General features: G+C 36.3%; 2 protein-coding genes across 5 annotated transcripts in view; one reads left to right on the forward strand and one right to left on the reverse strand.

Moving 5' to 3' along the window:
* LOC122629577 (REPTOR-binding partner) overlaps window positions 1-9,756 on the forward strand; it is a 40,725-nt gene extending 30,969 nt beyond the window's left edge. Inside the window, exons 5-6 of one of the 3 annotated variants that reach the window (XR_006327298.1) lie at window positions 7,461-8,298; window positions 9,240-9,756. The gene's annotated coding sequence lies outside the window, so the exon portion shown is untranslated. Of the gene's footprint in view, window positions 1-7,460 lie in introns of all 3 variants that reach the window. The other 2 variants (XR_006327296.1, XR_006327297.1) reach the window with 2 other exon arrangements.
* Window positions 1-26,836, reverse strand: part of LOC122629575 (dipeptidase 1) — a 49,765-nt gene that overhangs the window by 9,053 nt on the left and 13,876 nt on the right. The window contains exons 3-10 of one of the 2 annotated variants that reach the window (XM_043813136.1): window positions 25,706-25,859; window positions 19,462-19,594; window positions 16,524-16,674; window positions 14,857-14,926; window positions 6,022-6,198; window positions 5,840-5,924; window positions 4,356-4,431; window positions 3,834-3,982 (exon numbers count right to left, since the gene is read on the reverse strand). In XM_043813136.1, coding sequence (XP_043669071.1) covers window positions 3,967-3,982; window positions 4,356-4,431; window positions 5,840-5,924; window positions 6,022-6,198; window positions 14,857-14,926; window positions 16,524-16,674; window positions 19,462-19,594; window positions 25,706-25,859 — 862 coding nt within the window. In that variant the 3' untranslated portion in view covers window positions 3,834-3,966. Of the gene's footprint in view, window positions 1-3,833; window positions 3,983-4,355; window positions 4,432-5,839; window positions 5,925-6,021; window positions 6,199-14,856; window positions 14,927-16,523; window positions 16,675-19,461; window positions 19,595-25,705; window positions 25,860-26,836 lie in introns of those variants that run through there. The other variant, XM_043813135.1, reaches the window with a different exon arrangement.

The following is a 26,836-nucleotide window of genomic DNA, read 5'->3' on the forward strand; positions in this document are numbered from 1 at the left end:
CTTCTTCATCTCCTCGCCTTCTTTTCTTTTTACCTGACGATCCAATTTCGTTGCTTGAAATAATTAAATGCAGCCTTTCAATGCTTCCCAAGCTTTCATCGTTTCAATAGTTATTTAAGTGATGAAATTTTCTTTCTTAAGAAGGTACTAAGTTGTATTCATTGCACTTGTTGCATTATCGAGTAATCGAAATACTGATCGATCGAGTAAATCTTTTCGTTTGTTTATATTGTATGGTATTAAAACCCATATGTTATGTGAATACACCTATATCTCTTGTCTAACTACGGAGTCTACATTATTCGTGTAATGTTTCTATCGCCAGGTGTTTCATTTTAACCGAGGAAAAACGTCAGAACCGATATTAAAGTTCCATTCCTTTCGCAAAATATGTAGAACGAGATGAGAAACGCCAGACTATGCATTGTTTTCGTCTCGTAGCCAAATCTCCATTGAGATTCCCATGGGACACATTCTCGGCACGAAATATCCTCTACCTCTTTTTCTTCTCTCTCTCTCTCCCCACTTTTTCTATCTCTTATCTGTCCTATATGATTGTTATCGTTTCGTCTTCTTTTCTCAAGATCGAGGACATTCGATATTCATGTCTCGGATTTTAAAAAGCTCGCACGTGTATGTCGGTGAAGAAGGAAAGTACTATCGTTTTGCGTGTTAAAGAGAGAGAGAGAGAGAGAGAGAGAGGAAAGAATAAAAAAAGAAGAGTAAGATTAATGAAAACGTTCCTCGGTTTTGAAACTTTCAGTCTCGTAAAAAAGTCCGTCTCGTCCTGCATGAAAATTATCGGTTCGAGCGCTCATATAGGTAAATCCGACGTTTTTCGACATTTTCCGAGGAAATGTGAGATAAAGCGACAAGTGCTTTACAAACTGGAACAAGTTTTTCGAACTTTTTACATATTTTGTATCTTTTCTTCTTCCTTCTTTTTCTTTCTTTTTTCTTTAATACCTTGTTTCGTTCGTAAATTGCATTTAATCGTTGATAACTCATAGGTTCGAAAGAAATTATTTTTATTACGTCGACGTTGTCAGCGTAAGTGGAAGAAAAAGAGTGAGCTTTCTTCTTTAAAACGTTCTTTGTTTAGACTCTCTCTATGACTTTCGCTTGCGAGGATATTGCCTTTGAAATATTTTCATTCATATTTCGTATAGTAGTAATACACCTGTTGGTAGTAGTAATGGGTAGTGTAGTAGAGACAAAAAATGGTTTTCGTCGCGTGACCGACATAAATTCCAAGAACTTATGTAGGTCGCTGCTCCTTCTGAATTTAGAAATTATATAGGTTAGTATATTAATGTAAATATTTTTTATTTACACGAGAGAATTTTTCTGGAATTACGAGTCGTAGACTTGAAAAAAAAAAGAAAAATTATTTTAAAGGGCGAGAATTTCTTGTAATTTTCTTTTTCCGATAAGGATTATTTAAAAATTCATTACTTTTCATGAATTCAATTATTTTTATGAACTTCATTATTTTTATGAACACGTTCAGTTTTACGTTTTCTTATAAATTAAATAAAAAGAGATCACCTTTTTAACAATTTTTCGGTAATAACGTTCATTAATAATCACCGATGTACATACATAAATACTATTAATGGGAAAGCGATAATGAATAAACCGCAACGTTTCATACGTGCTTTAAAATCTTGTCGGATATTCAGTTTTATCTCTGACAGGAACATTTGTCCCATTGACCGTAAATAACGTGCAATAAAGTCGCTACCGAACCAATCGTGGTCGTCACCCTTTTTGAAGCATCCCTCCATTCACACAATTCGTACCTTTTTTTTTTATTTTTTTGTTTTATTCTTTTTTACTTTTTTTTTATTATTACGAAAAGAAGGTATAGAAATTCGACGATGCAAAGTGAAATACGTCAAAGTGAAATCCATCTATACGCCTGTGGCCTGTGAGAGAATAATCGTTTAACATCGTATACATCCTTTGTGATAGTTCTATATAGCGTTTTCGAAAGCTCGTTCGTTCATTCGTTTAAAAAATGTATTAAAATCATGAATACCGGTATAGCTATATCTAAACGAAAAACTATACGATCGGGTAACATAGGAGAACGTTTCCGTTTCTATTATTTTTTATTATTGTTAAAACAACGTTTCTTTCGTATTATTTTTCCGTCTCTTTCTTTTTCTCTTTCTTCTTTCCTTCCTTTCCTCCTTCCTTTCTTCCCGTCCTTCTTTTATTCTTTTTTTCTATTTCTTTCTTTTACATTTCTATTCTTTTTCCTGTTACTCTTGTGCCTCAATAGAAAACAACATCGACAAACTTTGTTGCTCTTCGAGCTTGTCATTCTCTATTTTTCCCGTCATTCAGCTTTTCCGAATTTTTCGTACCCTTTCAATCGAATATCCCGATACCTATCGCAACAACAAAAGGGTGAAAAGCGTTACCGCCCGGAGGACTCGACACATACCCTCCTATATAGTCGTTTTCGCGTTCGATTCCTCCGTTTTAAAACTGTTCCACGCTTTTAACTCGCTTCAGGGAAGAGTAAACAGAAATGTGCGAGCTTCTTGATTTGACAAACTACACGAGGAACGATAAGTCGTGGCACGATGGGGTAGAGGAAACGAAATAGTGTCACGTACGGCACATAACCAACCCACCCTCTTTTTCTTTTTTTTTCTCTTTTCTTTTCTTTTCTGTTCTTTTCTCTTTCGTATATCCCTTTGTTTTACTCCTTCCCCCTCCATCTCTTTCCCTTTCTCTCTGTCGTGAATTTTTCCATGAGCTCTCTTGCTTTTCCTTTCCGATTCCCATTGAAATTCGTAGCGTGTCCGGCCCGGTAGCTCGACGAAATAAAACCGTGCGTAGAAATATTTGAAATTACGACGTTTTCACACAACGAAAAGCAATAATAGAGCACGTGGGCTTTACCTTCCACCTACTTCACGTTCTTTTTTTTTTCGTTATTTTCTCTCTCTTCTTTTTTTCTTTTTTTTTATAATATTTTTTTTTAGCAAAAAAGAGAGAGAGAGAGAGAGAGATTCTCATTTCGTATATCCATAATTTTTCTCTTTGTCTCTTTTTATTCTACGAACGTATCATATCCTGTTAACGCGATTATCAAGCTACGAGCGTACTTTTGAATTCATTCGTATTATAGTATTTTTGTTACGAGCGCTCGTTAATAAGTATGCAGAAGTATGCAGAAACAAATTGGGAACTATATTTTTCACGATGATCGGATCTTTTTTTGTCGGCCCTTTTAAATTCAAATGGCGAATTAAATTCATACGAAAAATTCATACTAAATTAAAATCGTAATAAATTATATAAACTTTATTATTTACTTACCAAAATGATAAAATGGAAATTATATTGAGAAAAGGAATTTAAAAAGGATTAAAATGGAAATTTTGGTTTCTTCATAATCTTGATAGGATACTTCTCTATCCAGAATTAACATTGAACTTTAAATTGTAGAATGTTAGAGCAAACATCTTACTATTGTAAAGCATTCATACGTAACTAGTGTTACGTTTATATATATGTACGATACGATTAAAAGACGTAGTAAGTATGCGAACGTAGGACAAACGTGTTCGACGCTTACAGAATCTCAAGCTATCGTTTGATCATCAAACTGTGTATTTACATACGTATATACATACATACATACATACATACATACATACATACATACATACATACATACATACATACATACATACATACATACATACATACATACATACATACATACATACATACATACATACATACATACATACATACATACATACATACATACATACATACATACATACATACATACATACATACATGCATACATACATATAAGAAGATCGTTTAGGTTGATTTTTGCAAGTGTTTGCAGCAGCAATCGTCTTACGAAGAAAGCTTTACACGTGCTTCGTAAGGATTTAGTGTCGTCGTGAAATGTTGATATTCCACCCGCAAAGATCAACGTGTCGTTTTTCTACGAGAAAAGAGGAAAACTATTATTTTCTTTTTTTTTTCATTTTCTTCACTTTCTCTCTATTTTCTTTTTATCTTCGTTAGATATTATTTGCTATTAAACGAAATTAATGAAACGAATCGTACGTTGATTATAAATAAATATATAATTTATATAGACCATGCGGTCTATATCATCGGTATCTTAAAGAAAAATATCGGTTAAAATAACGACGAAAATATATTCAGTATGGTTCGTTAATTAGTTTGGCCAACGTATAATCAATCATTCTGGCATATTTGCTGGAATGCAATGCTTATCTTTTCTTACTCTCCACGCTAATTAATTCTTTAGACGTACGAACGATGAATAGAATAGATGAGAAAACACTTACAAATTAATGCCGTCGTAGCCGGCTCCGATTCCAATGTGATCCACACCGGCGACTTTACGAATGTGGTTAATGTGTGCTGAAACATTCCAAAATAAAGAAAGAAGTGGGTTAGAAATAGACGCAAATAGATATAAATTTTGTAATACGTAGTAAAGCGTATAACTTGATAACGTTTGGAAATAGCACGTCGATATTCGAAAATGTGATATTTTTAATTTATATTAAGAAACCCATGAATTGAAACTCTTCATAAATTCTCATTTTAATTCCGTATTTATCTAGAATTTCGAAACGAGTGAAGATGATCAAGTTATACGATTCTCTTCCTATAGAGATATCTATGACGAACATAAAACACATATAGAAAATACATTCGCGATTCAGAAATTCGATTCATCGTCCAATTATTTTACAACGCCCGTTGCTCGTCTTATCGTTACGATAACAACGATTCAAACTCAGTAATTAACGTTTTCCGCCAGTGTCGACGATATTATATGCCGCTTGAAAGAGAAACAGACGGAAGATAATAATGCGGAAACGCGAGAATCAATTACGAAAGGTTTCGCGATGCTGATATAATTATAATGGAAATTTTAGGCGGGCATTCTTGAAATTATTACCTACTCTAACATCGGGTATTATCGTAGCTTCGTGTTCCCTTTGGCAAACAATGCTTTTCTACACTTCGTTTTGCCCTTCTCGCGTTGTCCGTGTGAATCAAAAGATTTATGCAACCACTCGCGAGTGAATAATTAGAATAATGCGATATAAGTATCAAGGTATACGTGCGTGGCTACACGTATGTATATATGTAGATATGTAGATATGTATATACACAATGGATATATATACATATACGTATGTATCCACTGGTCTGCGGGCTCGCGTTTATCTCTCCTGTCCGATTTTATTCTCTATTCGTTTCTTCGTTCGCTTCGAAAATAGGAGAAAGACGAAGAGAAGTTTCTTATCGGCGGTCGAGCTCGTTATTCAATCGCCTTTCTACTTTTTTCCACTTTTCTTTCTAATTCACCACTTTGCTCGTCTCACTTTCTACGTCTCACGCTTTCCGAGAGATTGTACAGAGAGAAAGAGAGTTTACTACGTTCGTACGTACGAGAAACGAATAGTGTGAGACAAATAGAGAAAGAAACAGGAAAAGAGAGAGAGAGAGAGAGAAAGAATGTATGTGCACGGAATATCGCGAAGAAAATTGGTAGCTCTCATGGGAGACAACTCCAGGTTTCGTTTCGCTCCTGTACCTCCGGACGACAGGATATTTGCTTTTCTATTGGGAATATCACGGATATTCCTTGCACGGCTACGTACGAGTTGATATTGTAAGGTTGCTTGAGTTCACTGGACGTGCAGAAATCAAAGAAGGACGAATTTAGTCTAGTAGAGCTTACCATTGATTTTTATATAAAAAAAATTTTTTATATCGATATATAAATTTTTTTATTAATGACTATAAAGCTTACCAACGACATCTTCCAAAGTTGACGTCTCGCTGCAGCTTATAAAAGGGGGGTAGAAGGATACCATAACTATACCACCGGTCCGCGCCTGAAGAGATTAGAAAAGAAAAAGAAGATATTAAATCGAAGGATTATAAAAAGAAAAGATTAATAATTTAAGAGGAAGATTGAATTATCGATCTTACCAAATGTTTTAGCGCGTGATCAGGCACATTTCGCGAGGAATTGCAGAGAGCGTGAGCGCTGCTATGGCTGAAAATGACCGGCGCTTTCGAACTTGCCATTGCGTCCAGCATGGTGGGTACCGAAACGTGCGATAGATCCACCATCATCCCCAGTCGATTCATCTCGAGTACGATGCTCTGAAAATTAACGAGAAAAAAGTCCCTTCGAAGTCTCTTCTTTGTCGTTTATCGTGGATTAAAAGGGAAATCTCTTGAGTTCTTCGAGTTGGAGTCAGGAAAGTTTGGTGAATGCGAGTCGCTCTTGGATTTGAGAAAACTTTTGAGCTAGCTAGCTAGCTAACTGGCTAGCTAGCGAGCGAACGAAGAAGGATTTCGTTTTTACTTTAATAATTTGATTTTATTTTTATAAGACGATAGTGCTTTTCCGACGTTTTATTTCCTATCCGAAGGAGGAACTACTTCGGGACGAGAGAAAGCTTATCTTTTCTCGTATCTTTCCGTGATAAAGGTATACGTATATGGAACAAAGTTCACAATGGAGTTGCGAAGTGGTGGAATCCTTTGGATCGATTCATTTGACAGTAGAGACACGTTACGCCCGACTGACACTTATTGCGTTGCCTGTCTCGCCAGATTGAACGCAGACGACGGATGGTTTGTAACGTTCGGCCACCTATACCGATTAGAATTCAAAGCACGTCGGCTTGCAGGAAGAACGGGAAGCTCGCAACATTACAGGGCATCCATCTTCGAGGATGATACCAAAGTCTCATTTAATTATCGCATTTTCATTATTACTATTAATGTTATCAATATTATTAATTTCTTTTTATTTATCGCGTAGCATCGATGATAGTCTATATGATCAATAAGACATGTCCCATCTTCGATATATTTCAAAATTGCATTTTATCGTTCTTTATGAAATAAAAGGAAGAAAAAACGTGAAAAATAAAGGAAAAGAAGATGCCGTTTGCTCAATGACGACGTGTCTCGTCGTCGTCAAAATCCGGGAAAAAGATCTTGTTATTGAATCACTAGGAAAAAACGTCGTCGTACATCTCAATCTTTCTTTTCTCGCGACAGTAGGTGATCTTCCTTATTAGTGACTTCCCTTGTACAAGGAATTCCAAGGAATATTTGATCTCTCTCGGTCGTCGTTCAAAAACGTCTTAGCTTTCGTTTAAACGGAAAAAAAGTTTTGTTAAGCCATTGCGAGGATAAACCCAATAGAGTTTTCGCGATTTCTTATTCGTTTGTCTACCTGTCCGTCTTTCACTCTATCTCTGTCTCTTTCTCTTTGTCAAGCAAGTATACGATGGCGAGACATCGTTAACGTGACTCGTGCGAGACTCGTTTTCATCACATCGCTTTTCTTTTCGGAAACGAAGAAAAAGGAGAAAATAAAGGAAAATAGAGAGAAAGAAAGAGAGAGAGAGAGAGAGAGAGAGAGAGGGAGAGAGAGAGAGAGACTTAGACGAGAAGCTATTTCAGCTGGAAAGAAGGATAAAGAGGAAACGTGAAAAATCTCACCGCGTGAGAGAACGCGATGCTCTTGACGTTGACTCAAGAGTAGGAGGAGAAGGATGCACGATGAAAGAAAGGGATAGGAAAAATGTAAGTAGGTACATGTCTTCTCTTCTATGTTTGTGTGTATTTTAGTACGTGTATGTGAGAGTAAGTCAGTCGAGAAGGGAAACCAGTCCTCCCTTATTCGAACGATTTATTTCCTGCGAAGACTCTCTGTACGTCGTCCTTTATCTAAATTTTATTTTATTCCCTTTGCTCCCTCCCTGTTTCTTCGTGAACGACGACGATGGTTTATCTTTTATCCGGACGAATAATCACTGGCCTTCTCTTTTTCTTGCTCTTTCTCTCTCTTTCTCCCTTTATCCTAGTCACTTATGAAAGAAAGGAATCGTTCTTCGAAGGGAGTAGCTACGGAATAAAAAATGAAGTGCTTCGTCTTTTCAATAGAAAACTTATCGCAAAAAACTCTTTTTATTTTTTTGCATATTCCAACTGGTGTAACATTTATTGTCGATTCATATCTCTCTATCTATCTCTTTCTGTCTTGTGCTCTCGAGAGCACGAGAGTCAGTGACAGTTAGATTTTTTCAGGTTATTGGAAAAATTCACCCTCAAGGCAGTGACTCGAGCAAGCGAGCGAAAAAGAACCTCGTATAGTTCGTTCCATCGTTCCATCGACTGAACGACGAATAACTCGCGTTTTCCCACGAGCCCTTTTTTGAATGCCACCTTCGACTGCTATCACAGGTACTGGTTTTATCGTTTAACAAAAAATTCTTCGTAGCTCCATGTCCGTTGAGAAATCTTTGAAAAAATGTGACTTTGCGAGAATGTTCTTTTTATTCTTTTCTCTTTTTTTTGCTGTTTTATTTCTTTTGTCATTTTTATTTTTACTTCTTTTTTTTTTCAAGCACGATTGTTATAACTTTCGTTAGAAGTGGAATTTTTCTGTTCCCTTTATAATCCTTCACAAATCGTGATACTTTTTTTTTCCTACACTTACTTATCTATGCGCGTAAATTTTGTTTGATTATAGCAAGAAATTGATCGAACTAAACCTAATCAAATTTTATGGAAAGTTCCTCTATCATAACTGAAAATATTGCTTATAGTTTCAAACAAATTGCTCGATTACTTTCAAAGTGACGTTCATTTATGGCGATCGTGCATAATGCATATTTACGAAACCCATAAAACGAGTGCCGTTATTATGTAATATTAATAAAATAGAAACCACGATAAAGCGGAATAATTATCGCGATGATGGAAGCGAGCCGAACTCGGAAAATTTGTAGTTTATCAATAACCGGGAAAATTTTTTGCGAAAATAATACGAAAAATTTGTGGTTAGCAATAAGTGAAGTTCGGTCTTTCGCTGGGATTTATAGTGTGCAGTATCCATGAACGCCGAAGGCGATCGTGCTGATTTCTTTTTTCTCGTTGTTTAAATTTGTCTTTTTTGGCCCGTGGAAGTATTTAATTGAACGTTTCTCATCGTGTCATGTACACTGGATTCATTTCTATTTCTCTCTCTCTCTCTCTCTCTTTTTTGTTTTTTTATTGTCTATCTCTTATCGCTTTCATTTCATTTTGATCGGACATCGAAGTCGACAGTAGTTGCAAGTAACGATCGTTTAGTTCTTCCAAAATGAGATGAAACTTGTCCTTTCTCTGCCCATCGTTACTAGATACCTACCGGATGTTGCTATCACCGAGAAGCAACTTCAGTTAGGAAACTACCAACACTTTGGCACCTATTTAGAGACGAAAACTTTCGGGGAGCAAGCCAGCAGCTGGTCTCAAAAGGGGGTCTGGTCAGTTCTGCGAGAATGCTTTGGAAAACTTATCGGCCAGCTGTGGCCGCCATATTCCCAACTCAATCCTCATTCTGCTTGGTTTACCCAAAAGAAAATGTTTCACTTTAGATCGTTTCTTTCGTCTTCGCAAGAAAGAAAATTCGAAGATATATATGTCATTTCATTTTATCGTTTAGTTAATTAAGATACCATTTTTCTTTCTTCTTTTTTTTTCTTTCTTTCTTTTTCTTTTCTAAAATCGAATTTTATATCTTGATATCTGTGCTATTATTTCTCGTCGAAAAAGAAGATATATTGACGACTTTGTCACACTCGAGGAATAATTTATCGGTTGAGATTTAAAAAGAAAAAGAGAGAAATGGATAGAAAGGGAGAGAGAGAGAGAGAGAGAGAGAGAGAGAGAGAGAGAGAGAGAGAGAGGGAGGGAGGAAAAAGAAGTAAAAAGCACGTGAAAGTTAATAAAGAGGTCGAGATTTGAAAGTTTAATATCACTGAAGAGATATTCGGTAGACCAGTGAAATTAAAATTTCTAGAGGGAGACAGAAAAAGAGACAAAATGATATTACGATTTTGTAGCTAGGGGAGATTATTATAATATATACTTACATACATACATATATGGATATAGATTTTGGAATAAGTTTTCGATTATATATATATATATATATATATATATATATATATATATACGTACAAATCTTTATAAAATTGTTTGAAAATAAAAGATAAATCACTGGCAATGTCAATAGTAAGAAAGATCGACGATAAAAAGAAATTAGATATGTTTTTCTTCTCTTTCTTTTTCTCTCTTTTTCTCTCTTTTTCGTTTCTTTCTTCTGGTATCTTCTTTCTGTCACGTAGTCGACCTCAAAGATACCAAGTCACCGCCATATATACGGCGCGTTAAACAGATCCCGAGAATATAACTGGAAAGCAGTGCAACCCTTGTTGAGCAGATGGTACGTGGCAGATCATGGAAACACGTTTGTCCTTCTTTAGACGTCGTGGCCGACATTTCTTAATGAAAGCACGTTCACCGAATAACGCGCGGAAAATGACTTTCTCCTTCCTGCCAAAAGCACGATTGTTAGGCAGGATACCTTCTAATTAACTCGATCGTCTACCACGAATTTCCGATTAACTTCGCTTCCTATTTGCCATAACGAATACCTAACATAATATCATAACCATAATAATAATGATAATGATGATGATGATGATGATGATGATAATAATAATAATAATAATAATAACAATAATAATAGTAATGATAATAATAATAACAATCTATTTTATTCTCCGTTTATTGTATTTTGCAATTAAACATTTTCACGTATTGCCTACAAAATGAAGTTTTTAAGCGAATTAACGCGTTTTTATATTAGGTAATCGATCAAATTTAATTCGACTTCGCGTATTTAATCTGTCATTTCCCAGACTGCAAGTAATTTTTATGATAGTCCTTCGTAGCCAACATAGCAAAATGGATGAAATGAAACATATACATTACAGACATTATCCCGTAATTTAACCCTCGGCTGACGTAGTAAAGTGTGAAAATTATTCTTTTTTATCTGGTATAAGAGAAAGAGAATTGATTTATTACGACCGGTTAACTCAGCGCTTCATCTTGCAATTTCCATCGAGTATATTGTATAGTGCTTTCTTTTGAATTTATTAACTTTCACTAAAGTACGAAGGTTTTTTTCTCGCTCCCTTCTACCCTTCCTCCTCTTTTTTTTTCTTTATTTTTTTATTTTATTATTCGTTCCTTTCACCGACACTTCTTTTTTTTATATATTATCGAGCACAGCCCCTTTCAAAGGGACTATCAATCGATTCACGTTTACAACGAATTATTTTAACGAAAAGTGTTTGGCCCGTTAAAAGCATTGTTCGTTCTTTCGGTTTCGAGCATCGCCAGTTATAAAGCTGTAGAGCTTTGAATTTTGAGAGATGTCGCGTGTGTAAAAGCCTCGTAAAAATCCGCTTCAAAATCAACTCTGATAAAAGAAAACTTGTTTCTCTTACAGAAGAACCATTGGTCGCGATTTTTCTCTTTACTTTTACTTTTTCCTTCATTTTCGCTTACACTGTGTTTATTTTCTTTCTTTTATTGTCATCGTCATTAGAGTGTCGTTCCCTTTGGTGAGAACATCCTTGATAGTTTTGAACTTACTTGACAAAATCAAAAATAAAAAAGATAAAAAGAGAAAGAGAAAGAGAGAGAGAGAGAGAGAGAGAGAGAGAGAGAGAGAGAGAGAGAGAGAGATAGGAGCAATTGCTTCGAGTTGGATGGGTTCAAAGTTGAAACGAAAAAAAAATAGCAAAATTGTTGGTCTCTTTTATTGTGTCGTAAAAGAGTTCTCTTTCAAGTATGTTTTGCAATCAGTTCGTCGTTGTTAGACCTATGAACTTTTTTTGGCCTTTCTCTTTCTTTTTACACATAGATACATAGGTACAACTGTTTTCTACGGATAGAAAGACATTCGTAGCGTAGAATCGAGGATAGGAGGAATAGCTTGAGAAAATCCAATACGTTAAATACGCTAGAATCTTGAATGTGTACGTGTGTAACATATAGCTTTATACATCGAAGATGGGAGAACGAGAGAAGTTGAATTTAGAAAGATATAAAGCCGCACATTTCGCGGTACGTTGGGGTAAAAGGATTTGCTAAAAGAGGTAAGAGAGAGAGAGAGAGAGAGAAAGAAAGAGAGAGGCCGTTTTTGTTCATCTCTTTCTCTCTTCCTCTCTCTCTCTCTCTCTCCTTAAAGAAGAGCCGCTTTGGAATTTTTATCGGCCACTTTAGATGGCTGTTTATTGCCGCGATGTAAGTGATAAACGGTCGTAAGGTCTGAAGCGAGCAAGGTGTAAAAAGAGTCTAGAAGATCGGACATAAAATATCTCCTTTGGAAACGGTCGATGTGAAAACGAGTACTTTCTTTCTCGCTTAAGGAGATTGATCTATGAATTTGTAACTTTTACACTTTAGTTTCATTTCTTGGAAGAGGAAGGATAAGTTGGCAATATTGCATTAACTTGATTCGAAGCATTGTTTGTTAATAAAATATTTAAGATGATATTAATCCGTTCTAAATTACTAATATATATATAAGAACATTTTATAATATAGTAATATAATAGTTTAATAAGAGATAAATTATTCGTTTAATAGAATACTTTAACGTAAAATATGAACTCCATGAGTTTTCCATACGAGATAGGTATATATTTCTTAACAATAAGATTCAATTACGACGTGGAGTCGTCTGTCGTAACTCCCTTCGTGAATCCTTCGTGAATGTTTACAAGATAACGTAACATCTCGTTTTTCCGTAGTTTTACTTGCTCGCTCGCTTGTACGCGTTACATGAAGATTTATAGCTTCTTTTGGTGAATGAAGGGAGATATTGGTGTGATGTCGGTGTTGTTGGATAGGTGGACCGATTCTTTTTCAAACCGGAAGAAGAATAGCTTCGCAAATGGTGTGGCGATGTTGAATAAAAAATAACTTTTAAAGAAAGAGAAAGAATCTGTATGTGTATGTGCGAGTGTACATATATATATATTTATTTATAGGAGAATGTGAAAGAAAAAAGATGGAAAGAGAAACATCGTGAAAGTGAGGAAGAGAAACGAGAAGAAGGTTTACGGATGATAGCGAGAAACGCGATCGATTCTCATCACGGAGAATTAAAATGGACATCGTACGACCATTATTCTTCTTCGTAGCAACTGAAAGGAGTGGCCCGAGAAAAATCTTGGCTTCGTTGTATACTTTAGCGACGTTCGTTAACAATCTTCCGTGTTTCTCGTTCTCTTTCTTTTTCTTTCTCCTTTCTTTTCTTTTCTTCCCTTTTCTTTTCGTTTCTTTTCTTCGTATTTTCTTTCACGACGATATACCTCGTAAAGTTGAACGAATTTTTTTTTTCAAACATTTGCCCCATTTAAAAGTACTAAATTTCTTCGTAGCTACGTTGAATATTTCAGTGGTGTTCATTTATCAATGATAGGGAAGAAAAAGTTTGGATTAGAAAAAATACTCTTATAAGAAATAAAGATAAGTTACTAACAGAATATTATTTTATAAAAAGTGATACTATATTTTTTCACAGAGGGTGAAAAAGTTACGATGATCGAAACGATACGCGTACATTATTCGGCCTCTTTCTATTCGATTTTCGCCTCGTATTTATTCGTGACCACATCCCCAAAGTCATTTTTCATCCGCCTTCGACCATGAAAACCACCCTCGTCATTTCGACGTCATCGTTCTCTCCCCCTTAACTTCGAGCACATTTCTAGCGCGTTTCGAGGCCTATAGAACTCTCTTTCTCTTTTTTTTCTACGTCTTGCTATTATATCAATTCGAACGAATGAAATACGTTGTCACGTTTGTCATTTTCGTACAATCGATCTCGAAGAAAAGAGAAAAAGAAAAAGACGTATATATTTACGATAATATTTTGACGTCTAAAAAGAAAAAAAAAAGCATGTCGATCTTACGCCAACGGTATACTCACGACCGACGCAAAACAATTTCGTTAAACTAAACTTTGATTGCGTTTGCGTTCGTTTCCTAGTTGCGATTAGATTTGGGTTAGATCTCTCTTCTAGTTAGGAAAGAGGTACTTTACCGCTGCTAAAAGGTTTAGTAGGATAGTTCGAGGGTGAACTCTCTAAGCCGTCCGGACCGATGCTTTCACTCTCTACGAGTTTGCTTCTGAATAATCAAAGAGAAAAATAGACCGACACATTCCGTGCATTAGCCTAAGCTACTTCCTTCGTAGTTTCACTTTAACGACTACCATACACATTGTCAAAACGTTTTACAACTATATTCTTCATTTTCTCTTAACTTTATAAAATATATTCCTACCATGTCGTTCACGCAATATATTTTACAAAAAATGGATTATTTTCATTACCATTATACGTTCTATTAGTTATACGAGTCACATAGATCAGACAATTTTCGTATCGTTAAATTTCCAAGGATGCAATTTTATCTTGAACCATATTCTTGTGTCATCATAAAATACTTAAAGTGGTCAAGTTAGATAGGACACTAGTATACCGTGTTATTGGAGTCATTTTTCTAATTATACGAACACAAATTACAATCTTTGGTTCATATTTTAGAAATCCGTGTTCGACGTTCGGAGGTCTATTTTATTTTAATCGATTATAGGTTGGACGAAGTTAAAAGATCGTTTGAATATGACCGTTTCTGTAATGACGTTTTATTCTCTCGTGATTCTTTTTCTTTTTTTTGGAAAATAAATTTTTCATCGCGCGTTAATAATATAAAAAAAAGAGAAAAGAGAACGTATAATTGATTGCACAATAGGAGTTTTCATCAACGAATATCATGGATAAGGAGAGACACATTCAGGTTCTTGGGACTATCGAGGACTCGAGTGGGATCGATGAATTTTTAATCCCACTCGCTAGGCAATTCAATGGAATTTGATTTTCTACTCACCTTACCAAAGTTGGAGAGACCACCGACGTGAGGCACTTGACCGGGTTCATCCGCCGTGCTGCAGTCTGCCCTAACGAACCAACAGGTCAGTAACTCAATAGTTACAATCGTGCGCATTATTGCCATACAATGACTTCTAATCACGGCTCGGCCAATCCGCTATTCTATTGGCGTAGTACGATAACGATATTTACCTAACAGAGAAATGCGATCAGAGTCTAACGAATTGTTCTCGAATTTCTAACCGCGTTCTCCTCATTAACGCGATACCTTCATCATATATGCAACTACGTTAGCACGTCATCATAATACGGTGGTTTATGACGAGATCGATGACACGAGTGATTACATATTGTCGTATGGAGTTTTCTTAAACGTGAGAGTCTATATTAACGTAGGTACTTTTCTTTTTATACGATAATTTAAGAATTTTTATTCGAATTTTTCGAAATAATGATTTCACGTTATGATTTATTATATTTTCATTAAATTTTTGTCCAGTCGTAAATAGGTCGAATAGATTGAGCAATGATACGATATATCAGCGATATGTCCTAGCTACGATATCAAGGATTAATACCATGGTGACGATCACACGTATTAACGTTCTATCCTCTAAGCCGTCTGACAGAACATCAATGATACAGTATTAGATACTAGTTGTAATAATCGATTATTCAATGGGTGAGGCTCAATCGGGATCTTCCCGTTGGCGACGCACGTAGGAATTCTTGACGTTGGAGAACGACATAGCTTTATCGGATCTTATGTCGTGATAGGTTCGTTTTCGCAAGGAAGGTAGAGACGCGTTAATCGATCTGTCTGTTCTAATAAACGTCGATATTGTCGTCTAATATTAGTTATGTCATCGTATTAAGCTCGTCGATTGTAACGAGTGTGAAAGAGAGAGAGAGAGAGAGAGAGAGAGAGGGAGAAAGAAAGAGAGAAGGAAAAGAGAGAGAGGGAGAAAGAAAGAGAGAAGGAAAAGAGAGAGAGAGAGAGAGAGAGAGAGAGAGAGAGAGAGAGAGAGAGAGAGAAAGAAAGAGAACGAGAGAGGCGATATCAGGATCGTAAAATAAATCGAAACTTTATTCGCTAAGCAAAAGAAAAATAAGAGAAATAAGAAAATAGATAAAAGACGACTGGAGTTTCGAGAAATTCATCGCGTCCTCTACGAGAAGACTTTTATTGCTCTTCTCGGTCGCACCTGTCGCGACCACTCGTAAAACTAACACGAGAGCGAATTCGTCCGTTGTTTGTCGTAAAACAATATTTCACTAACTTTTTTTCTAACTCTCTTTCTCTCTCGTCTTGATTGTTTTTCTTTATCTCTTTTTTCTTGTGTAAAACGTCAGATGTCGTCGACTGCGACTTCGAAATCCTGATAATTCGAATAATTAATGCTCGGACGTGTCGAATCGATTTTTCAAATGAAACGATCGACGAAAGATGGAAATTTTGTATGTAAAAGGATCGATAGACTTTTAAAATGTTTGACCTACCTCGTCGATGCATCTTTCACTCAACGTCTCGCGTTATCGCGTTTTACTTTATATCATATTTATCGCTATTATTTTATATTATCGGTTAGAAACTTTACGCGTGTTTCGAAATTTGCATTTTAATATTATTCGATTCGGATCTTGTATCTCGATTGGCAGACTCACCAAGGCGTATGGCACGTGTGAGTTAACGTTAGATATCTGGCACCGAGCTCGTAGAGCATCCTCAGGACCGCCAAACTCGTGCCGATGGCGTGTCCCCCTTCGACCCCTATAAGACTCGCTAATCTACCCTCCTTGTGTGCTCTCTCGATCCCTGAAATCATACATTAAATTCCACTTGAACATCTCTCACCGATTACTTCTCTCCTTCTCATCCTCGCTCATCGTTCATTACTACAACTCCATCCCACTTATATTACAGATCATCTTCGTTCTCTCACGAACGTTGAGAGAAACCGATACGAAGATCGAGATTAATCTTTCGTAAGTATCCAAGGATACGATATCCGGTAATGGAATATCGCTTCGACGAACATTTTGATTACCACGATTTCGCACGACGTTTAATTGCAACACATACTTTCGATAAAATTTAGCGTCGACTAAGTTCGCAAACGGCGTACTTCGAACATTAAATCATTTCATTTTCTGACGTGGCACGTCATTAGCGCCACAATGGTACTTTACCAAACCGCTATGTTTACCCGGATTAATTAAATCATCGGAATTGCCCATCAGGGTTTGATAGCCTTGGGTATCGTTGATTACAAAGCGTAACGTAAAAGATAATAAACATTGTACACGCGTCCTCGCTATCTAAACTTGCGCTTCCACAATCAGCATTTACTCGATATTCGTTCGCTATTCAACGAATTCGATGACCAACGTTTAATGGGACGAACGAGCCACTAGTGTAAGGGTAGACCGATGGCTTCGTAAAATCAAATTGGCGAGCTTGCGAGCGGTTCACAGTAGGGATTCGATTAAAATACCACGTGCAAACTGTGTTGCTAATACATACGCTACTTGTTGTTGTCAGCATCGACGCGTTCGTGTAAGTCGCTTTTTGAAACAACCGATAAGCCGATCGAACGACCTATATATTACACATTTTTTATTTATTCTCCTTCTTCGTTCGGCTAATAGATAGATACAGAAGTCGTAATCTATACATCGATAGAAAAGGATAAAATGCGAAGAAAAAAATAGAGACGATCGTACCGAATAAAAGCCGTAAGCTGCTGCACGATGGGACTAGATTTATTACGTCCACTGATTTATGCGTTGACACGCGCCTATGACCTATACATATACATACATCCGAACAGAATATATGTGTACGTGTAATACGTAAATGGTGAGAGTTCAAAGGGGAGAGTAGACAACCCGTGCAACGTGCCGGAGAGGTCCGATGATATCGTGCGAGCCCTGCTGCGACTATCACCAACGCACCGACACCAACACTCACACCACTATGTACCATTGCTAACGCCATCATCCTGACCCCCGAGCATTTTTCCATTTCTCTCGGAATTTCTCATTTTCCACGGCCCCGTTTGTTCTTTCCTTCCATCCGCTAGATTGGCTTCGTAAGGATAACCCCGTGAATTCTTTATTCCTACTTCTTCGAGAGAGCTTCGTGCGAAGCCTCGTTACTCTGTCAAAGCCCATTTTAAAGAAGAAGATTAGAGATCTTTCAAAGATTCAGATTCAATCGTCGCATGAAAATATTATTGTCCCATATCAATTATTATTATAATTGTAATTATACGTTTTTTTTTTCTTCGCTTTCTTTTTCTTTCTTTCTTTCTTTTTTCCCTTTTCCCTTCTTTTTTCGAAATTCTCCCAAAGTCCATATTTTACATGAATTTCCATATCCAGGAGGCTACACGAATATCGGTATTTCAGTTTATCGAAGCACCATACGCTGATGATATACATATATATACATATATTGTATATACTTTACCGAGAAAAGGGTTTTTCCATTTCACATGGAATTTGCCATATACAGAGTGCATCCTTGGCGACATATACCGTGCGTTTCCATCTTTCCATCCTATTCGCATTACCTTCTGTATGCCGTCGCGTGAAATACGCTTGCATTATAGCAACAACAACAACAACGTACTCTAACGTTTCAGAAGATTTTTCACAGGCTGTGCACAAGCTCTGTTTCAGCTCTTTCTAATATACCTCTATATGTATTTAAATGTTACCATATTCTTTTTCGTTTTGCTTTATTTATTTCTATCTTTCAAATTTCGAAGCAACGTAATTCTGGAGATAAAGAAAAAGAGAAAGATAAAGATATTTCCTTTTTATTCTTTCTCTCTCTCTCTTTCTTTATTCATTCTTTTCTTTCGCTTCTTCTATAACCGGTTGTTCGTTTTCTCGTTTCCGATAACGTCCTCGGTTCATCACGACAACGACAACGACAACGGCGACGAAGACGAGAACGACGACGACGACGACGACGACGACGACGACGACGACGACAATTTCACACCATTTCTTCGCTTTCTCAATCTTCTCGCATCCTCCAAAGACAAAGGAAAGATTTCGAATTGGAAGTTGGAAACACTCGTTACCTCGATGGTACCCAATCGAGATGGAACCGGCGGTGAGTTCGTTTCTCTCGATTTTAATTTCTTTTATCATCGTGACTCGCGATCGTGCTTTCCGTTCGCCCTTTTCTTCGAATAAATTCAACCTTCTCCCTTTATTTGCATTAATATGAAAGTCTTTTCCTTTTCTTCTTTTATATAATACAACCATGAACCATTTAAATCGTTTAAAAGAACACCTGAATATTTTCTATTCTTTACTATAACTATTGTAATTTTTCTTTAAGAAATAATTGCTATAGATCAACATAATCAGCGATTGTTGAAAGAAATCTAAATTCAATATTTTTCTTCCTTTAATTCTATCGCATTGTTATAAATGTAAATCGATGTAAAATAATGAATTATTTTATTTCTTTTTCTTTTTTGTTCTTTCCTTGCTTTCAGATTTTTTATTTATAACTCCAACATTTATAATTACTTGCATATATTATCGCGGAGATATTTTGTATTAAAATTTTTATTATAATTACCTTCAGCCGTCGTAACGAGGATCATACTTTCGGGATGTTTGTTGACCAACCGACGAATCACGTCAATCTGTTCCAAAGCGAGTTGAACGGAGTCGTGATATTGGGATGGACAGGGCGTGTACGCTGACCAAAACTGAAACAGATAAGCGAGAGAGTACGTAAAATTTAGTATGCCGAAAATAGTCGTCGGTAGTGACCCATGAAAAATGGCACGATTATTCTCGCTCGATAATCTTAATGATGCTCGTAATAGTACGTTTCTCAGCGAGTTCATCTTTAATTCAAAGGGTTTCCGATATTGTTGAAAACAATTAAGCATGGGTATAAAGAACGTTTATAAAGATGGTGAATAATATTTTGAATTTCAAATGTACCTACTTCTAAGCTGTCCGTCTTTCTCTCTCTCTCTCTCTCTCTTTATGTATATATATATATATATTTTTCTTTCTCTCTCTTAAAGTCTTGCGTAAAACCAAGTAAAAATATATCGAGCGTATCGAATAATTCAAGAATCGCCCTACATATCTCCACGACATGTTCCGTTATTTTTTCTCAGTGAAAACGACTGGAATTGATAGGATTGTGAGATCAACTTGATAAAAGAATTGAAAACATACGAAATTATTATTGCGTCCGTGCGTACTCCCGTATTTGGAATATAATTACATTATTATACATTAAACAAGAAGAGAGAAAGAGGTAAGAATGAAAATATGGAAGGAACGAAACAGGTACATTACATTCCTATTTTATAGTTTAATCGAGTCAGAATAAAATTTGTTCGAAATTGTTCTTTTTTTCTTCCTTTCCTTTTTTTTATTTCTTCAACGTGACAATTAATACTCGTAACGACTTTGTACGTAAGTCTCGTAAATCAGAGGACGGCACGACGACATTATTTCGAATTTCCTGCACTAACGCGAGTCGCATCGATCGTCGCACACACGAAATACATACGGATACACGTATACATTTTACATTTGTCCTTTGCGAAAATAGTCGGGATATCGGTTTCTCTTGTATTTTTATAGTCACAAGTATTTAACGAGAAAGTGGAAAGGAAACGTTCGTGTGTACATATATCTCTTATGTTCGTGGCTCGCAATTTCAACGCACTGACACGAACACACGGATACGAGCGTAAGAGGAGGCACAGTAGTTATGGCATAGCTTAGGTCGGACCTTGGTTAAGTCATGTGCGTTCATATACAAACACATCTTTCTTTCCTTTCGTTTACATTTGTGTGGGTGCTCGCGCAAAAACGAGTAGTAGTCGCAGCCGAGTTTTAGGTCAGACGTTCGTAAAAATACTGCTACGTGTATGAGAAAGAGAGAGAGAGAGAAAGAGAGACGTAGGGGTGGTGGTAGAAGCGCAGCTCAGCATTTGGGATTCTATTTAAAGGTGACCTGTGATTGTGCAAAACCGATCTACCGTTGAATAAATAGCAAGGAGGCATTCGGAGAAGTTCGTTCGAAGGGAGGAGATACGATCGTAAACGTTCCCCCAGTCCTTTCGGTTTCTTAAAAGGCCGGGATAAAATAGAGTATACAATATTCCCTAAATATTCACGTTGAAACATTTAGAACGCTCTTAGATAGACTTCTCTTCTTCTAAACTCTTTTCCCCCAAACTGTGGATGCTATCACCGATGTAAATTCTCTTTCTTTTTGGTCACACGTTTTCACAAATCGAAGAGCTTTTTCTTCTCTCTCTTTCTCTTCCTCTCTCTCTCTTTCTCTATCTATCTATCCATCCATCTATCTATCTATCTATCTATCTATCTATCTATCTATCTATCTATCTAGAAATCCACTTCCGGGATTTCACCTGCTTCGGAAGTGCTACATCTAACCGCTTCCGTGTAGAATTTCTAGAGGAGGTTGAGAGAGTATACTTGGGGGAGTCATACATGGATCTTCGACGTTCTCGTCGTATTATGTCTGCACATTTTGCTATAGATGCGTTGCGCGCACGTGTGTGTTACATACCACACTACCAATGGTGAAGTGAAAAAAGTATAATGGTAGGTCGTGTAGCAAAGCGATCCAAGTATTGGAGGATAGAAAGTTTCTTGCCACGGTAAGGACGATAAAAGTATCGGTGTTCTATATTGATACTGCTACATATCGAAATCAAGTCGACTTTTCTTTCCTCCCTTTGCTTCTTCTTTTTTAATCTTCTTCTATTTTTAATAATATCTTTATCTATGACAGGATATAAAACGATGAGAAGCATCATCCTAATAGCAAATTAATTGCCTTTACTTACTATCTGTATTTGTTTGTTCTATTGTAGTAGGAATCGGACTAGAGTAGATAAACGTATGTATAGTCAGATGGACAGTAAACAAAATGGTTTATGGTCAGACATTCGGCCTCGATAAATACTTGTCGTATATAGTGAATATTTAATCATGCAAAATCGATTCAGTGGACCAGATGTGATCGATTAATGCATATTAGAAAGCTTTAAAAAAGATTTTAAGATCGTTCGATTCTATAAGTCTACACGTAAATAAAATTCTAAAAGTATTAAATGAAATCGATCTTTGATTTAAAATTCGAGTGAATCATTTTTCTTTCTATTCGTAAGCTAATGGTTGACGAGGAATAGAAGAGGAGTCTAGTCATTTCCCTTCGATTTTCTATCGCAAAGAACTTTCTCTCTGATCGTAAATTGAGAAAGGTTTCAAGAGGTAGGGTGAGAGAGAGAGAGAGAGAGAGAGAGAGAGAGATAGAACGAGTAGCTTTAAGTCGCAACTGAATTCTCGTTGACTTCGTAATCAATGATTCGTAACCTTTTCACGGCGGATGCCTCCTTCGTGTTTGAATCAACCGGGACAGTGATGAATCGTAGTGGTAGGTTTGCTCACCGGTTACCGGCATGCATATGCGCGAGTAGACGGTGCATTCACGAGCGTAGTATACTTACATGATTTACCGTCTTGCCCCTTTATTACCAGTTAAGTCCTAACAGTTGGGTCTTTTAACATCGACGATAGTAAGATAATCTCATACTTTGAAAGGGTTCGAACGAGTCTTGGATGTTCTTAGTTTAATGATTTTTCGGAACTTTTCGACATTTCATTGGCTGTCCCATCAACTCCTCCGGTTTCTGATGGAGGGACTCCATTCCGAGATTACTTTGTTAACGAGCGAGTGCAGTTTGTGATATATACATACATACATACATATATATATATATATATATATATATATATATACACATATATATATATATATTCAGACTCTTCGAAGAACTTTCCTTGGAAGTAGCCTTTTAGCAAAGCAGTTTTTACGAACTACCGGTAAAAGCACAGTCGGCGTTTCGTTATAGACAGAAAGAGAAAGACAGAAAGAAATAGAAAAAGTGATAGAAAGATATCGCGATTACATTTGTGACGGTTAAGAAGTATGATCGCGTATACGTGGAAAACGTGGTTTGGCAGTTGTATACATTTTTATAGGATATTATGCATATATTTTAACATAAAGGACCTTCGGCAAGGCAATATCGGTTGGCGATATAAAGATGTAAGTTATTACGCGTATTTCATACTCGCGACAAGAATTATTGTCGGGGCATGTTGCAAGGGGAAAATGTCGTAGGAGTAAAGGGAGAGATCTCGTAAGCTCGTAAATTTATTGAATATCACAATTTTCCAGACCTTTGAGTGGTCCGTCACGTTGAATTTATATCATGCAACGTATTTCTCTCCTTCTCTCTCTCTACCTTTTTCCTTTTTTCGTTCTTTTTTTTCGGTTTTAATTATAAATCGAAAGAAATCGAATCGAAATAAAGCTGATTAGAATTATCAGCGATATTTCATTGCATTTCCACGGGATTTAATAGTTTGATCGAACGACAGCTGTCGTTCGAGATTTTTCTCTGCTTATTTACTAGAAGCAAATATTTGCTTTTGAATAGAATACGAACTTGGTATAGGACCGTCTCTATACATTCTATCAAATTCGCCGCGGGAGAAACGGTATAGAAGAAGGAATACATTTTCGTTCGTTTAAATTTCGCGCGTACTCAGAAATACTCTATAGAGAGAATATTTACTCGCGTAACTGCGACAGTAAAAGCATCGCGTTTCTCGTTGTTTCGTTTTCCTCGTTCCTTTTGGAGTCCTTTGACAAGTGTGTTTATGAGTAGTAGTGGGGGAACTCGACGATCGACCTTCCTTTGAAGAGAGATCCAAAATAATACCTCACCTTCATTTCATCGGTAGACCTCGTCAAAGTAACACGTAGCGACCGTACGATTATTTATTACATTATAGGGAATATATATCGTTTTATTATTTATTATATTATACATACATTATACATTAATAATTTCCGAGTAAATCCACGCAACATCATATATAAATTAATATATTGTAATAATATACCGTATATATAATTTTCATTATAATTTTTTATCTCTTATTTTTAATACGTATCGTCTAATATCGTCTCTCGAGTTATTGAATGAATTATACGGATAAAAAAAATACAAGGATTCTCGAAACACATATCATCCGATTTCATTTTTATTTCTATATGATTTTGCGTAAAAAAGAAGCATCCACGCACACACACACAAAAGTGAATTTTCTGCGATAGACAAATAATATTATAATAATTAGACGCAATAGAATATTACAAGAGGAAGAAGGAAGAAGAAGGAAGAAGAAGAAGAAAGAAATACAACAAAGGAAGAGAGACTCAACTTTGTTTACATTAGGTCGTGTTTGTATAAAATACTATTAACAATGCTCCGGTACGAGACTAAAACTTTTGTACATCAATATGTGATGATTCATCGTCTCAGTTTTTCGATACTACAACGTTGCTACGACGACACTTTGAAAACAAACGTTTGTATTTCGTATTCGTCTATTGTCCTTCATTAAGTCGAGGTAAGGTCACTGTTTTATTTCTTTCTTCTTCTTCTTCGAAATTTACTCTCGCGCATTGAATTGTCGTACAATCCTACTCCCCACTCTGTTCACCTTGTCTTTTTTTTTTACTTCTCTGGAAATCCCGAACCAAAGCAAAACATTGTAATTTTGTTAGCGAGCAAATATTCTCTCTTCATTCTTCGCCGTAACATCGTATAGGTATGTACCTGCTAATATATTAATTTGTACATCGTAATAGCATAGTGATTTATTAATTGAAACAAATCGTATATCTTTGTTCCTTTTTTAAATTCGTTAAAATTGTTCGTTTCAATGAAACTCATTTCAAAGTCGTTCATCAATCATTGTCGAAAATCGTGAAGATGGTCGGTGACGAAGTGACTTCAATTAAATAGAACTAAGGTGAGGGAGAGAGTTAAAGAGAAAGAGAAAGAGACAGAGTAAGAGAAAGACAAATAGACATAGAAATAGACGTTAATCTCGATAATGGAATGTCTCAACGATTCCAAATATTTCGTCGGCTGGGATAGACATTTCACTATCACGGTCACGAGAATTTAGAATAGAATTATATTAGAATTTCCAAATGATTTTCTCGTACGCAAATAAGGATTAATTAAACGTGAGCTCTACGCCCCTAAGAGGTCGCTACTCTTGCTTGCACGTTCGCGTTTTCGCGCCGTTAATTCCATCTGCACCTTCGTTACAAATTTCAACTTGCTAATTTTATTTCTCCGCATTGGGATTTCCATCGTGGTTTGCTTCGTTGATTCCCCGACTAAAGGTTATGTTTCCTCCTTCTTTCTTTCTCCTTCTCTTTCTCTCTCCCTCTCCCTCTCCCTCTCCCTCTTCCACCCTCTCATACTCTCAGTTTTGATTAAAGCCAAACAAATTTCTTGTACGAGAAATTAATTGTAATCATTGATTACCGTCGAAATGAACTTTCTCGCCAGAAAGAGAAAGAGAGAAAGAGAAATAGGGTGAGTATTTCCGAGCAATTTAGTTCGAGCATGGTTCGAAGGGTTCACGCGATCCTCGCGTTTACACCAATTTAGTTTCGAAGCGAATCGAGGATCCTCCGTTTTTGCGACAAAGTTGAATATCGCGTGCTGAGCACTTCATCTCTATCTCGATTTTGTTCTATTTATTTACGTCTATATAATTCTCTCTCTCTCTCTCTCTCTCTCTCTCTCTCTCTCTCTCTTTCGTTTTATTTTTAAATCGCCAAAAGGATCGACGAAACTTTTTGAAAATGATAGTAGTTAATAGCAGCGTTAACTGGCAGATTAACATCGTTTTCTTTTTTTTTCTTTTTTATAACAAGAAAAACTCACCTGAGCGGCGACCATCCCCTTTCTCAATCTCCTTAGATCTGTATGACTCCAGGCGTTGCCCGACCAAGGACGGATGTCACTGAGATCATCAAATCTGAATCCTCGTAGCTGATTCTTTAGGAACTTGCGTATATTCCAGGGTAAGTCGTTGTGCCTTCAATAAGAGAAAAGAGAAAACAATTGAAATATTTGAAATATATTGTCGAAGTCGAAGGAGAAAATATCGTAATTTTATACAGAATTCTTCGATCGAAACTTCAATAAATTTGTTGTTTCTATCGAGGATACGAAAATTCGTTCTCTCTTTCTCTCTCGTAACGTTACTCTTTAGTCTAGTAAGTTTAAGTTGTTGCATTTTACGTTGAATTACTTTCGAGGAAAGTAGTTAGAACTATACTTAAGAAGATATCTTTTAAAATGCAAGACACTATTATTATAAGTGCCATCGAAAAGAAACATTTAAAAAGTTGCCACAATTATTTCGATCTTATTACCATTTTACTGTTAACGAGAACAATCGTAGAGTATCATCATCGCCATCGTCAACATCATCATCATCATCATCATCATCATCATCATCATAATCGTCGTTATTATCATCGAAACTGATCCTTCCAATTGTGTTTAGAGGATTCGATTAGTTGCTCGTAAACGATTAAAGCTCTAATACCCCATTAAATTCATTTTTCATATGTAATTTTGCGAAATAGGTAAATAACTTATAGCGATATATATTATATATGCTATGAATATGCATTTCAATTATTTCCGAACACAAGTTAATTTTTAATTAAGTTAATAATAATATGTCTATGCATATGTAATTATATATGTATATGTATATTTATATTGTCCATAAAATATGCTATGCATGTACTACTATGTGACCATGATGGCCATACGAGTCTTGAAGTTTGCGCCATAGACACGGGGAATCCGTTATTCGCTTCGTGTAACCGCACGAAGCGCATTAGAGAAATTTCCTACGGAATACTTCGGGATTCCCGGGACGGATAATTTGAATAAACCTATGCGGAAGTAACATGCCGGAACTCCAAGTTCTCACCATGCGCTATTGGAGTAGGAAGATCTAATTGAGTGGAAGTATGCCGATGTGAAGTGGCATCAGCT

Source organism: Vespula pensylvanica, chromosome 5 (genome assembly GCF_014466175.1).
Source record: "Vespula pensylvanica isolate Volc-1 chromosome 5, ASM1446617v1, whole genome shotgun sequence".
In the NCBI taxonomy this organism is placed as follows: domain Eukaryota; kingdom Metazoa; phylum Arthropoda; class Insecta; order Hymenoptera; family Vespidae; genus Vespula; species Vespula pensylvanica.